The 14,257-nt window shown below is 40.5% G+C and overlaps 1 protein-coding gene across 1 annotated transcript in view; it reads left to right on the top strand.

The window, feature by feature from the left end:
* The window catches only part of rpa1 (replication protein A1), a 64,874-nt gene extending 50,843 nt beyond the window's left edge, over positions 1-14,031 (top strand). Inside the window, exons 13-17 of the mRNA XM_078224673.1 lie at positions 2,019-2,151; positions 4,417-4,593; positions 5,363-5,470; positions 8,258-8,344; positions 13,369-14,031. Of these exons, the coding sequence (XP_078080799.1) occupies positions 2,019-2,151; positions 4,417-4,593; positions 5,363-5,470; positions 8,258-8,344; positions 13,369-13,482 (619 nt within the window). The 3' untranslated portion in view covers positions 13,483-14,031. The remainder of the gene's footprint in view (positions 1-2,018; positions 2,152-4,416; positions 4,594-5,362; positions 5,471-8,257; positions 8,345-13,368) is intronic.
* The last annotated feature ends 226 nt before the right edge of the window (positions 14,032-14,257 follow it).

The following is a 14,257-nucleotide window of genomic DNA, read 5'->3' as shown; positions in this document are numbered from 1 at the left end:
TACTGTCTCACTAAAACCCTGTACAACTATATCAAAACTTCCTTATTCTTGAATTTCAATCCCCTTGCAATAAAGGCCAACATACTTTTTGTCTTCCTAATTGCTTTTGGCACCCACATGCTAACTTTCTGTTTCTTGTACAAGCAAGTTTCTGAACATCAACACTTAAAATTTCTCAATTTTAAAATATTTTGCTTTTTTATTCTTACCACCAAAGTTAATAACTACTGTTATACTCCATCTGCCAACTGTTGCCAATCATCTAACCTGATTTGATTTGATATTTGATTTATTATTGTCACGTGTATTAGAATACAGTGAAAAATATTGTTTCTTGCACACTATACAGACAAAGCATACCGTACATAGAGAAGGAAAGAAGTGGGTCTAGAATTTAGTGTTACAGTCATAGCTAGTGTTGAGAACCTACATCCCTGTGGGTGGGATTTTCCGTTGAAGTCAATGGGTTTTTGAACAGCCCGCTGCATTTTGTGGCCTCACCCATGCCGCAATGGGGGCTGTAAAGCTTCACTTTCCGTTTTTCTGGCAAACTGATTTGGACTGTGAAAGCATGTCTTTGAAGGTGACGTCACAGGTGGAGAAGGTGGTGAAGAAGGCATATGGCATGCTTGCCTTTATAGGACGGGGCATAGAGTATAAGAGTTGGGGTCTGATGTTGCAGATGTATAGAACGTTGGTTCGGCCGCATTTGGAATACTGCATCCAGTTCTGGTCGCCACACTACCAGAAGGACGTGGAGGCTTTGGAGAGAGTACAGAGGAGGTTTACCAGGATGTTGCCTGGTATGGAGGGGCTTGGTTATGAGGAGAGATTGGGGAAACTGGGGTTGTTCTCCTTAGAAAGACGGAGGATGAGGGGAGACTTAATAGAGGTGTATAAAATTATGAAAGGCATAGATAGGGTGAACGGTGGGAAGCTTTTCCCCGGGTCGGTGGTGACGTTCACGAGGGGTCATAGGTTCAAGGTGAAGGGGGGGAGGTTTAACACAGATATCAGAAGGACATATTTTACACAGAGGGTCGTGGGGGCCTGGAATGTGTTGCCGGGCAAGGTGGTGGAGGCGGACACACTGGGAACGTTTAAGACTTATCTAGACAGCTATATGAATGGAGTGGGAATGGAGGGATACCCAAAAGAGTGGTCTAGTTTGGACCAGGGAGCGGCGCGGGCTAATTGTTCCTTGTTTCTCGTTTCAAGGCTTCATTCTATGATCATCTTGCTGGTGCCAGTACAGAGCGAGACTGCGGATAGTTGGGAACCTGTCTCGGGGGCAGGGAATTCATATGGTGTTCGTGGAAGTGGAAATGACTAGGGTTGGGAAGCATTTTCCGATCAGGGCCAGTGTGATCTCCTGGACTCGTTTCGATCGCCTCAGGGGGTCGGAGAGGAATTTCCCAGATTTTTTTTTCCCCATATTGGCCCTGGGGTTTTCACTCTGGGTTTTCGCCTCTCCCTGGAGATCACATGGTCTGGAATGGGGGAGTGGGGGTGAGTTAATAGGTTGTGATGAACAAAGCATCGTAGCTGTGAGGGACAGCTCGGTGGATAGGATATTGGTATGTAGATAGGCTGGAAAATTGGGCGGGGATCCTGGATTCAGGATTCAATCCTGGACCGGGGAGCGCCGCGGGCTTGGAGGGCCGAAGGGCCTGTTCCTGTGCTGTATTGTTCTTTTGTTCTTTGTTCATGCATGTTCCTGTCCATTGACTATGTTTAACTGCACATCTAGTGTTGCTAGATATAATCTGTGCCCATTCATTCTACTTGCAGTCTAACTGCCAGAGCTCAGCAAGGAGCCTCTTTTCACACCCATCTCCCTCACCTGCTCCACTCATTCCTGACCATCAGTTGTAGCTTGGACTTGACTATAACCCTCCCCCTGCCTGCCCTGTCAACACGAGTAGGGGGCCCGTACTAGCGATCTGAACTGGATGGGGTAAGCTAGATTTATGAAACATCTTGCTGTGAAGGTTCATGTATGCATGTTTGCTACACAGGTTTGATAAGGAGGGCCAAGTGATGGAAGCTACATCCATTTCTGACGTAAAGGGTGGTTCCTTTGCTGGAGGAAGCGCAAACTGGAAGATGCTGCTTGAGGTTAAAAATGAGAATTTGGGTCATGGAGATAAGGTGAGCTTAGCTTGATTTTTGACATGCAGCCCAGCTGGCTGCAATGATAATGTAAATGCTTGTATAACCAATTGGTATATTCACTTAATGATTTCATGCTGAGAATTCATCGCTGGCAAATTATATAGTGTAATAGAAATATGTGCTTGTGCTCTCCCATAACATTGTTCTACTTTTCCTCTGCTTTCAATTTCTTTGCCCCTTTTCCCTTCCCAAGACCTGTTTGTGGAATGCATTGGCATGGATGCCTGCAACACATGACTGTCTTTCCCAGATTGGCAATATGCGAGTCTCAACTGAATGTTGCAGGCTATTTGCAGAGATTTGAGGTCAAACTGGATCACTGTTACCTGATATTTGCTTCCAGTAGGAGTTTGGAAAAGAAAAGCTTTTCTCCGTCTACCCAATGTATAAAAATAATTGCTACAGGGGCCACTTGTAATGTCTGTATTGGGTGAAGTCTGCACGGGTTGGGGACTCAATCTGTGTTCTCTCTGGTCTGCATGGATCAGCTGCAAATACCAAGAGAGGGTGAAATGCTTTAGGGCATCGTAGATATTTTGGTATTCAGCAGTGTTGGAGAAGGGACATGGGGTTTGGCTGTTTTTAAAGGTCATCTTGTGCTTTGGTTAACATTGGAAAATGGTCTTAAAGTTTCACAGTATCTATTGGCATTTCACAGGATGGGGAATTATTTGACCTGGCATCATTGGAAGGTAGGCCCTGAGACCTTGCGCTACAGGGAATGGTGGAATTCCTGGTGATTATCTTAAGTACAGGCAACTGCCGCCCACGGCTTGTTAACATTGGACGGAGGAGGGTCCCACCTTTGACAGCATTAGTTTAGACTTCTGAACGGGGCTCTGTAAACATTGAACTCGGTCTTCTGTAACTGGTTTCTATTTATCTTTCTCTCTTGCTCTCTGACAGCTGTCAGAAAATCTAAACATTCAAATTTGATCAACAGAACGCTAATTAGAGTACTCAAAATTCATTTTCTTTATTGGGGGGAATGAACTCACGGCATGGCAACTATTGATTTGTACATTTTCTAGCATCAACCAAAACTGGTCTTCGTGTTTCTCTCTGTATTTTGCAATTGCTCACTGGATTTCACGTGCCTGTCTGTCTCCAGATCACTCGCATGGTTTTGCTTGCGCTGTTGGTTTGTTGTGCTTTATAAGGCTTATAGAAAGCAAAATAGGAGCTATACATGTATAATCAAATGTCTTTTTCTCACCCACGTGCAACTTGTATCTTTAAAACTAAAAACTCACTTTTTAACTAAAAGCTTTTAAAATTTGTCATCTCATTTTTCTCCAAATAAGTTTATAAAATAATAACTAGATGTCAAAGGAAAATGTTAATGGTGGTTGAGCTAGTGAATGGTAACCTGCTCAGACTGCACCTGGTAAATTCACCCGAGTCCAGGCTGTGGAAAAATGTGACAGTAATGCTTAAGCTTTTGGAAGAGGCTGCTCGAAATAGAATTGTTTATGACAATTGGAAAGACAATTGTCATCAAATTTTGCATTTTTATTTTGAATAAATAGCTAGGACAATAGAAAATTCAGTTACTATGGCACAAATGGTGAATGATAAGTCATGCTGAGTGACTTGTAGGGAAGGATAGTAGTGTCATCCATTGGCCAGATTGGCAACTTTGTTCCAAATGTGAACACGAGTTTAATAATTGTCCCACTTTTATATCAATGGAAAGTATGGTTTAATAGGGAGGAAATATCTGCCAATGTAATCTTTTTGTATGTCCTGTGCTGTACCTCTTTCTCTGATGGATCTCTCCTTATCACTGTAATTCTTTCAAGGAAGCAATCCCACAGAAAAAATAAATCCGAGACATTGCCAAATCATGCGGTTATTGCATACAACAACTGATCCAGGAATGTTGGCTGCATCTGTACTGATTGACCACACGCAAGCAGGGCAGGACAGAGCTTTTGCAAGTGAAGTGCAAGGAGGGGGCAATAAGAGGAATCGGGCCCCGAGTGTGTATTTCCAGTTAAGGGTCAGAGTTAGAATTTAGCACTGCTGATCCAAGCTTGGCAATTGTGGACAACTTTCATTCGCTGCTATTTGAAGTATTGCACCTCAGTAGTTAGACAATCAGTGTGATCATTTCCATACTGGCATCAGGATGGAGATCTCAAACTTGATATTTTATGCATATCTTAGTGTGTAGTAACTTCATCAGTTGGTCATATCTACTTTGTATAATCCTTTACCTGAATAACGTATTTCCTGCAGGCTGACTATTACACCACTGTTGGTACAGTTGTGTATCTGAAGAAGGAAAACTGCATGTACCAGGCATGTCCCACTGCAGAGTGCAACAAGAAGGTTATCGATCAACAGAATGGCCTTTATAGGTGTGAGAAGTGTGATCGTGAATTTCCCAACTTCAAATATCGTATGATCCTATCAGTAAGTACATGTTATGAAAACATTGTGAAAGATTTAGTTTCAGCTGTCTGACTAAATATCCTATTCCCGTGATGCAATGCACCCAGCAGGTTCTGAACTTTCCAGTCTGTTGAATCCTGATGGGTGCACAACACCGAAAGCGATGCCCATCATCAGTGGTGTGTATAGAACAACTTGGTGATTTCGCTCATGACTGATGTTCTGTGAGCCTGACTCAGAGAAGCCTAGAATGAAAAATTCTCTCGGAGACTGTTTAAAAAAAAAAACAAATTGCTCTTCACGCATAGCTTCTAAGCACTCTTACAGTTAATCTTGTAATTTTGTTAATCCAACAGGACAGCTGCTGGAAGTTTGTATTACTGGAAGACTAGGATAAAACCAACTAACAAAGGATCTTTATGTTGTAATTTTGTCTTGACATTTTATCTGAAGGTTTTAATTACATGGAATTAGGCTTGTGAAACTTTGTCTAAAGCTTTATTCTACCATTTTCTTTCTTTAATATACTTTTGATATAAAATAAATTGTCCTTACTGTTAATGATATGTGTTTAATTGTATGCAGGTGGTGGGCAGTAACTGCAAATTCATTTGCACTCCAATCAGTAGAGACAAGCTGGGACTGTGGTTGTTGGGTTAGGAGATACATGCTTGTAATGTGTAGGTGCTCATAAAATTGTGTAAAGATTGGCTCCAGTTTTATCCTTCAACAGGCTTTCTGGCATATAGTATAACTTTTTTAATGACCAGTGTATAATGTTGTCCTCAAGGTAAATCTAGCAGATTTTGGAGAAAACCAGTGGGTGACATGTTTCCAGGAGACTGCAGAGTCAATTCTTGGTCAGAATGCTAATTATCTTGGTGATCTAAAGGACTCGGTAAGTGTTTTTTAGTTGAACTAAACTTGTTGCAGCTTTAACTTTGGACAGAAACAGTTGAACTTCCTCTACTATTTTTGCAACTTTTTTTTCCGCCTCCCCTACTTCTGAAAAATCATCTCAGACCATTTGCTATCACTATATAAGCTGGTCCCAAGTCACTACTAAATGCTACTGTTGAAGCATTATTTTTCTTTACAATTACTATTCCATCCCAATAAGTAGTTAGTTGGGATCTTGAATTAAAATGTTTGTTTTTAAAGGCTGCTATCAATACACTAGCGGTAATTAGCTTTTTGACATTTTTGCGTTTGTCCAGATTAATCTCTGCAATTTGGGTTTTGCAGAAATCTAGTGCTGTGGGAGACAGCCCCAAGTTCTCACAAGATTTATTTTACAAAAATTAATTTAAGTATCTGTTTGAAATATTGTAAACTTGGTGTATCTAATGTAATAATCAAACTGGGCCTACTGATTAATGCTTCACCATTTCTCCCAGTTGAACGTTGTCTGAATGCTCTAATTTCCAATTCGCCAAAGTGAATTTGTTATTCATGGCTGCTTTGTCCAAGCTTTTGTCTTTGTGGATTGCTTGAGTGAATTTCATGAAGCAACAGATGCCATATGTAAAGTTTATTTTCATGTTCACATAAATCTGCATACATTTCAAGATGCTGATACTTACAGATAATTGAGAATTTATCCCCCAGTGAGGCAGCTGCCCTTTCCAATCCTCCAGGTCCATAAACTTCAATCAAGATGAACCAATGTAAATAAGACTGAATTGGTTGTACTTTATGGCCTGAGCCAGCTGGGCTCAGGGACTGTATATGTGCCACCAGTGCTGCAGTTGAAGTGTGTGGTGCTTCCTGTAAAATGATCATTCTTGGTGACCCCCTTATTTTTCCTGCCAGCTAACCCCATTATCTTGTGCCCAGTCCAGTTCTCTTCAATCTCAAAACATTTCTCCTGATCACACAAGTAAGTAGGAAAAAAATACATTCTAACCTATCCAGTGCAGATTGCCTGGCACCAAGTCATTTCTAGATTTCAACACTTTCTGGATTATTTAGTTATTATTGTCACAAGTAGGCTTACATTCACACTGAAATGAAGTTACTGTGAAAATCCCCTAGGCGCCTGTTCGGGTACACTGAAAGGAGAATTTAGCACGGCCAATGCACCTAACCCGCACATCATTGGAATGTGGGAGGAAACTGGAGCATCCAGAGAAAACCCATGCAGACACAGGGAGAATGTACAAATTCCACACAGACAGTGACCCAAGCCGGGAATCGAACCCAGGTCCCTGGTGCTGCGAGGCAGCAGTGCTAACTACTGTGCCAGCATGCCGCCCTGTATGCAATGCCATTAGAATACCTAACCACAAGTGTGTGAAACAGCACCACCATAGATATAAATATTTACCTGAAACATAAGAGTTCCAACATTATAAAGCAGAAATAAAAGTTATTTTACTTTTCCTAAATGCTGTATCTTCTATGTTTCCGCTCCCAAAATACTGTATTAAGCAGTACTTGTGTTGCTTGGGTCTGTTCCAAAAATCACTGGACAACTCGTCTTTCTGAACAATAGATTTCTGGACCAACGAGATAGGTGTAGTGATGAAAATGTATGCACTGAAAGGTGAACAGTTTTTAAAATCAAATGTATTCAAGGTTGTACCAGTGAAGGGTTCTATTTTGACCTGTCTATCTCTTCTACATGTTGACTAGTCCGTGTTACATTTCTGGCACTTAGCTTTAATGTTTTCAAAATTTTTATTCTTTAACCTAAGGTTTGGGGGTTTTTATTGCCAAGATTGTTTAAAGAGCTTGAAAAGTCACATGAGCATCTCCCCTGCCCTCACCACCTCCAATCCTGGCAAGCTGTATCATGAATTTTAAAGCAGCTGGTATGTTTTGTATTTTGTGGATTTCCCCTCTCGAAGATCTACCCACAATATTATCTTTATAGCCTTTCAGATGTGTGTTTATGTTTTAGTAGCAGAAAGTGTAAAATGTCAGGAAAGATTCAAGGCGAAGGGACAACAATTGAACTTGGATGTCGGGAGAAATCCATATTGCTTTCTAGCTAGTGAGCATACTTAACTTGGTAGCTGAGTAAAACTGGAAAGAAAGTTGTGCAAGTGAAACTTTCTAGCCTAAGTTGCATGTTCCATTTCCTGTATCTATTTGGTAAGGAAAAGATGTTCAGTAAAGTTTACTAATGTTCAGGTGAATGTTTAGTGTTTTGCTAAGTCACAGTACTGTATGGAATAAAAGATGTCAGTGTGATCCTGAATTATAGTTTCTGTACTCAGCACTCATGCTGATATAAACACAAAACCAACGAGGCAGAAATGACAGATGGCAATAAATAAAAAACAATTAAAGTGAAATATGATTGCGTTCTTGTGTGTGCGAAAGAAACATATGCAGCTGTTTGGTGATAGTTTACTGGTTTAGGGCTGAGGTATGAGTCTTTTTAAGAGTGCATCAAAATATTAGGTAGCCATATGTCATTATTTGAGAGGAGCAGATTCCTAAAGAACTTGCAAAGTGCATCTGGTTTCCTCCCCTCGACTAGGAGAAAGTTACTGAGCTTATTATGATGTGACTTTGCTGCTATGCCTGTGCTATGCCTTTGAAGACACAGTTGAGTGAAGTAGCCTTTTTTTCTCCACTCCCTGAGGGTTATTTGTAACCTGGAAGTGCATGCCTTGGTCAGCAAAATATTTTTGTTTATCTTGTTATTTGTGGCATTATTCCTGCTTTTTTTTCGTAGAATGAACAGGCCTTTGAGGAAATTTTCCAGAATGCCAACTTCCGGTCATACACCTGCAGGATTCGTGTCAAACTCGAAACATACAATGTGAGTAACTTTACCTGGAGTAGGTTTCATATAGTGTGGACAGGTTTTCTTTCAAGGAAACCCACTAGGGTTAGTCACCTTATTTAAGTAGGTTTGGAACAAAATAAAACAATCGGAAGTGCTTCACTTTTGTGTCTGATGTTTACCTTTTCCACTTGAGCTTGCAACTGGGCAACCTGTGAGGATGGGACTGTCTGTAACATACGATCGATCTGAATCAGATCTCGTCCCTGCCGCTATTGAACTACCGTGGTGTGGTGGAGGCTGAAGTTGGCACTAGTTTTTCAATTTTACTCCTACCTGGCTTCTTCCCAGCCCTTCCAACTGCTCTGCGCCAGTTTCTTCTAAAAACGTCTCCGAGCATATTTTGCTCTGAAGACAGTATATAAATGCAAGCTGTTGAAATTGGCGTTTTAATGGGGTTTGAATTTCTTGAGATTGTGGGCCCTCTTGTCTGCAATCACCATCGACAGAGGGTATTTGCAGGCAGTCAGGTTGCACAAAATCATTTCCCTTAACAACGAAAGGTAATTGTGTTTGCCTCTGGTAAATTAAACCCCCTACTGCCTTTAATAATTCATCCTTTTTTGAAAAGGGACATCTTTGACTGGGGGCATGATCTGGGAAGTAAGAACAGGACACATTTCTGGCATAAAATATCAGATGTGTATCTGCAAAAATAAAATTAAACTACTACACTGAAAATATATCTGAACTGTTTTCACCAATTCCTGGAATGTTGCTCTTCCCTTCTCCACCTGGATTGTATTACCTTCACTGGAGACCTGCTGATTGTTTAGTGTCTGTACCTGACCTTGAAATTGCACTTGAACAACATTTTAACCCAACAAAAATTAAGAAATAAGTTTTAGAATTTCCTTTGCCCTCAAATGTTACCCATTCATGGGGGCAGCTGTTTAATTTACAGATCAAGATCCTGCAATATGTTTTCCACTCAGTCCATAGCATGTACTGTCATTAATAATGCCCTCTGACTTTTATTCTGGCTGTCCTTTCCTCCTATCCTTTATCTTTCCACTGTCTTTAATACCACTGATCTTTATTTCCACTTCCATTGCCCCTTCTCAGCAGTCTACCTAAGTCTTGCTGCAGTTGCCTATCTCAAGTGATTTGCATATCCTTTTCCTATCATAGAATCCTACAGTGCAGAAGGAGGCCATTCGGCCCATCTAGTCTGCACTGACCATAATCCCATCCAGGCCCTATCCCCATAACTCCATGCATTTATCTCAGCTAGTCCCCATGGCCAATCCACCTAACCTGCACATCTTTTGAACCTATAGAAACCCATGCGGACGCGGGGGAGAACGTGCAGCCTCCGCACAGACAGACCGAGGCTGGGAATTGAACCCGGATCCCTGGCGCTGTGAGGCAGCAGTGATGGCACCACTGTGCCATCTTTCTATCATTTCTATTGCCCTGCCTGCGCAGTTACCATTTGAGATTTCCATCCTTCTTCCCTGCTGCAAATTTAGGCTTGTACTCTTTTTCTTTTATATTCTGTGCCTTCAAGCTCTCCCTATTGGTAAACCTTCATTCCAGCATATCAAAGCATGTTTAATTTCCCGGCCAACAAGGTAATTTATGCTGAGCAGTCAAGCAACAACAGCTTGCATTTATAAAGTGCTTTTAAAGTAGTGGCTCCACAGGAGCATTTATCAAACTAAATTTTTATACCCAAGCCAAGGTTTGGTCAGAGAGGAGGCAAGTTCTAATGAGTGTCAAAGAAATACACAGTTTAGGACCTGGGAAGTTGCAGGTATGACTGTCAGTGGTGGGTTAATTAAAAATAAGGATGCTCAAGAGCCCACATTTAAAGGCACAGTAAATAGTCTCACAACACCAGGTTAAAGTCCCAACAGGTTTATTTGGTAGCATGAGCTTTCGGAGCGCTGCTGCTTCATCACTGATGTGACGGACTTTAACCTGGTATTGTGAGACTTTCTAGACTCACCAGATGTGAAGTAGCAGCGCTCCAAAAGCTCATGATACCAAATAAACCTGTTGGACTTTAACCTGTTGTGAGACTTCTTACTGTGCCCACCCCAGTCCAACGCTGGCATCTCCTCATCAGAATTAAAGGAGTGCAGATCTTGAGGGGTTATAGGGCTGGAGATGGAGATTACAGAGATTGAGAGGGGAGAGGCCATGAAGGGATTTGGAAAACGGGATAAGATTTTTAAAATTACGGTGTTGTTTATCCAGGAGACAGTGTGCCGGAATAATAGTGAATGGAGCTCGATGCAGGTTAGGATAGGGACAGAGATTCCTGCTGTTTTGATATTTACCTTTTTCATTTTATCGTGTCCTCAAATGATTTTCCTCAACTTTAGAAGGCAGCATAACAATGCCACAGTATCATGGCTTCGGCTTTAACAGCCAAGCATCTATTGAACAGTAACACTCACACAACATAGACTTTTACTGTGGTTATTCAACACAACTGTCTCCTTGAGCGAGTGGAAAATAATTTGTAACTGCTGCATCAAAATATGTATTAAGTGGCAGTTCTTTTTTTTTGCTTTTCTGTGTCCATGGAAGCTATCTGGCTCAACTATCACTCTTTCTAATTTGAACCAGCCAGGCTGAGAATTAATTTTCAGAAAACCACTGGGATCAAGCAGATTTAAATAATTGTCTGTTAAACTTGAAAAAAGTGCCAATCAAACACCTATTTGAACAAATCCCACATGATGTTTGTATATGAATTAAAAGGTTTTGGCCCCTCCTTCAGATGCTGAGTTGAAGCAAAATTACTAAAATCTGTAACATTTAGTCAGAATAATTTAGGATTTGATATGTGGTTGAAGCTGGTTTTTAACCCCTTCTGCACTTGAAAGATGAAAACTTAATGCCATGAGATGTACAATTTTTTTTGCCACTGTCCTCTCCTCTTTATACAAACTTGGTGACTTCCAGAAACATGAGACTGAATTCCAGCTTTATGCTAGTGATACACATTTTACCTTTCTACCTCCTGTTGGTAAGTCAAAGGCTGCTCTTCAACTCAAAATGCATTGGGTGAATCAAAAGTTCTTCCAACTCGAGTGTCAGCCATCCTAAAGCTATTTTTTCAGCTCTTACATGTATTTTCTTAAATGCATCCATACTTTTAATGAGTTTTTTGGATTAAGCCCATGAGTTTGAGACCTTATTGTTTAGTCTAGAACTTAGCTTCCTTCCCCTCATCTCTTTAATCAATACCCTTTTGAACCTTTAAAATAGTGCTTGTCTCTGCTCCTCTCTTTCCCTCCTCATCTCCCCGCTTTACAGTTGCCAAGACTCTAATCCATGCCTCTAATCCGAGTCGCCCTGCTTCTTTCGTAAATTACAACACATTCAAAATTCTGTCTTTGTCCATATCTTTGTTCACAAAGAGCCCTATATTCCCTCTCCTCAATCATTATCACTTTCAAAATCTTTCTCTCTTGCTTCCACTTTGGCCTCAATTTAACGTACCTCTCCAATTTAACTGAATTCTGTGGCTCCACTAGCTTTTCAGACACTGATGTTCCATATTGTATGTTGTTCTTACTTTCAGCCACCATACTTCCATCATCTGGAACTCCCTGTCTAAATCATTGTGCCTTATCTCCTCCTCCCTACTTGCTTTCAAAAGTCATCTTTAACCTTTTTGCTTGCCCAATTCGACATACTTGTTCTTCCCTGCACTCATTTCTTTGCACTTAAAGCTTTTCAAGAAGTCTTTCTAACAGATGGAATGCTATATAAATACAAGTTATTTAATGTGCTCCCTATTCCACAGCTTGGAGTTGTTTTTTGACATCTTTCCAGGGCTTTGACAATGTTCAAATAATCATTATTTATCAGTAAAGTATCTGCCCAAAAATGTTGCTTAATTATTGCCAGACATTGCTGTAAATATTAAACTGCTGAGATGCTTTAAATCTCCATTGTTTGGGTTAAGAAAGATTACTGCGGCAGTGACCAATTCTGAATGAGCTTAAATAAGAAAAGATGTCAGCAATTATGCTCTCAACGAATTCCTAAAGCATCTTCCCAAATGAGGAGACCAGATTCTAAATCCCCATTCTGCCTGTTCGCTTGCTAATAGAGTCCAATTGTATTTAAAATGAAAAATGATTCCTTTAGCTTTTACAGATTATGCCGAGTCTTAGAGCCACTCAGAACAGCAATATACAGAGGTATATAGTCAGCTTGTAGAGTTGGAGAGCATCACATGAGGACATGTAATTGGTATAATTTTTTTGAGGGATCAATCTGTGCAGGCCCAGCAAGGACAAGAATGATTATAATATTTAGTGAGTGGCTAGTGTGGTGGTTTCTTCCACTATTTTTCCTAAACACTCAACCTAATAGGATTGTCAGGTCAAATTCCGGCAGAGTGAGTCTTTTGCTGTCTTGCCAACACGAGGCTTGCTTTATACTGCATCTATTATTGCAGCTTGCAGAAGTCCAATTTTTAGCCATATATACAGAATGGCGAAGGTGGTAGGATTGTGTCACAGTTTGGGTATATGTCCCACAACCCAGAAGGAGAACTTTGTGAACCAGCATGTTGACTATGCCATATCACAGGTTGGGCACAAGTATAAGGGTGGTAAAGGAATAGACTTGTTCCTCTGCCTCCAGGAACTTTATCCAATAGATTGATTGATGTTAATCGCATCTGCATGGAATTTTGAGTGGGCCAAACATTTCTCACTAGTGAGTAGAGTATAAAATACAGCAACTTAACCTTAAATGCAACAAGTCAAAGTGCAAAAATTATAAAAGTTTAAAATTAGTGGTGATTTGGGTCAAACTCATTAAACTGTTGCAGCTTGTCTGTACATTTTATACCAGCAGCCATTCTTTAGAAGTAGATTGAGTGGGACAAAAAAACTACTACTTGTTATCTTTCATATGCATTAAGAAGATTTTAATGCAATTTGAACAACTGGAGGTGATCTATGATAATAAGGCAATGAGAGAGCAAATCTGTGATATGGATTTTAATTGTTTCTTGTTCATATTTGCAGGATGAATCTCGCATCAAAGCGACAATGATGGATGTGAAACCAGTGGACCATAAGGAGTACAGCAAGAGACTGATAATGAATATTAGGAAACATGCAGCTACACAAGCTTACTGAATGCTGAGTAGATGTGAAGAATGAGCACTGCACAACTGGAAGAAGCTGGGTGCTTTAGATCTTCAATTAAAACACTTTGTATTATGCTTTGAAAACCTAAGACTTTTTAAACTTAGAATCAGTTCCAGAATTCTGCATTTCCATGGATGCTGTAGAAGTGCCACTCCTTGAGAACTAGCGATGTTGAATTTCGATCAACATGTATTGAATGATGAGACAGAGAGTATTTGTATATGGATATAGGCTCCCCTACCAAGGTATGGTTTACCTATGTGAAGTAGCATTGTAAATCACTGGGCGACGGCAAAACCATTTTCCTTTTGTTTCTCCCCTCCCATCATACTTGCACGACTTATTTCAGTGCTTCATTCTAATAAACACTGACAAATAGCTTATGAGACTTGAGTGTATCTGTTAGAATGATTCTATCAAAATGACAGTGTAGTGATGAAAACTATCTGTTCAATCTAAAGGCCTGTTTTTAATACTTGCAGTTGATTTCCTGTGGCATTGCTTATGGAGCGAAATAAATTATTTTCTCTCTTTGTCTTTGTTTTCTCCTGTCTTTTTGTATCACTGTCCCCTCCTGTTTGTATTCCACTTTATCCTCTCGGGTGTCAGCTATAGCTCAGTGGGTAGAGTTCCTGCCTCTGAGTTATACGTTCAAACCCACTCTAGAGATATGAGCACATAATCAGGCTGACACTCCAGCGCAGTACTGAGAGAGTGTTGTGCTGTCTGTGGTTGTTAGCACAGACTAGTTATTTTCCCCCAT

This window comes from Mustelus asterias, chromosome 12, assembly GCF_964213995.1.
Source record: "Mustelus asterias chromosome 12, sMusAst1.hap1.1, whole genome shotgun sequence".
NCBI lineage: Eukaryota > Metazoa > Chordata > Chondrichthyes > Carcharhiniformes > Triakidae > Mustelus > Mustelus asterias.
Note: the sequence above shows the minus strand (reverse complement) of the source record. Positions and strands in the feature narration are given on the sequence as shown.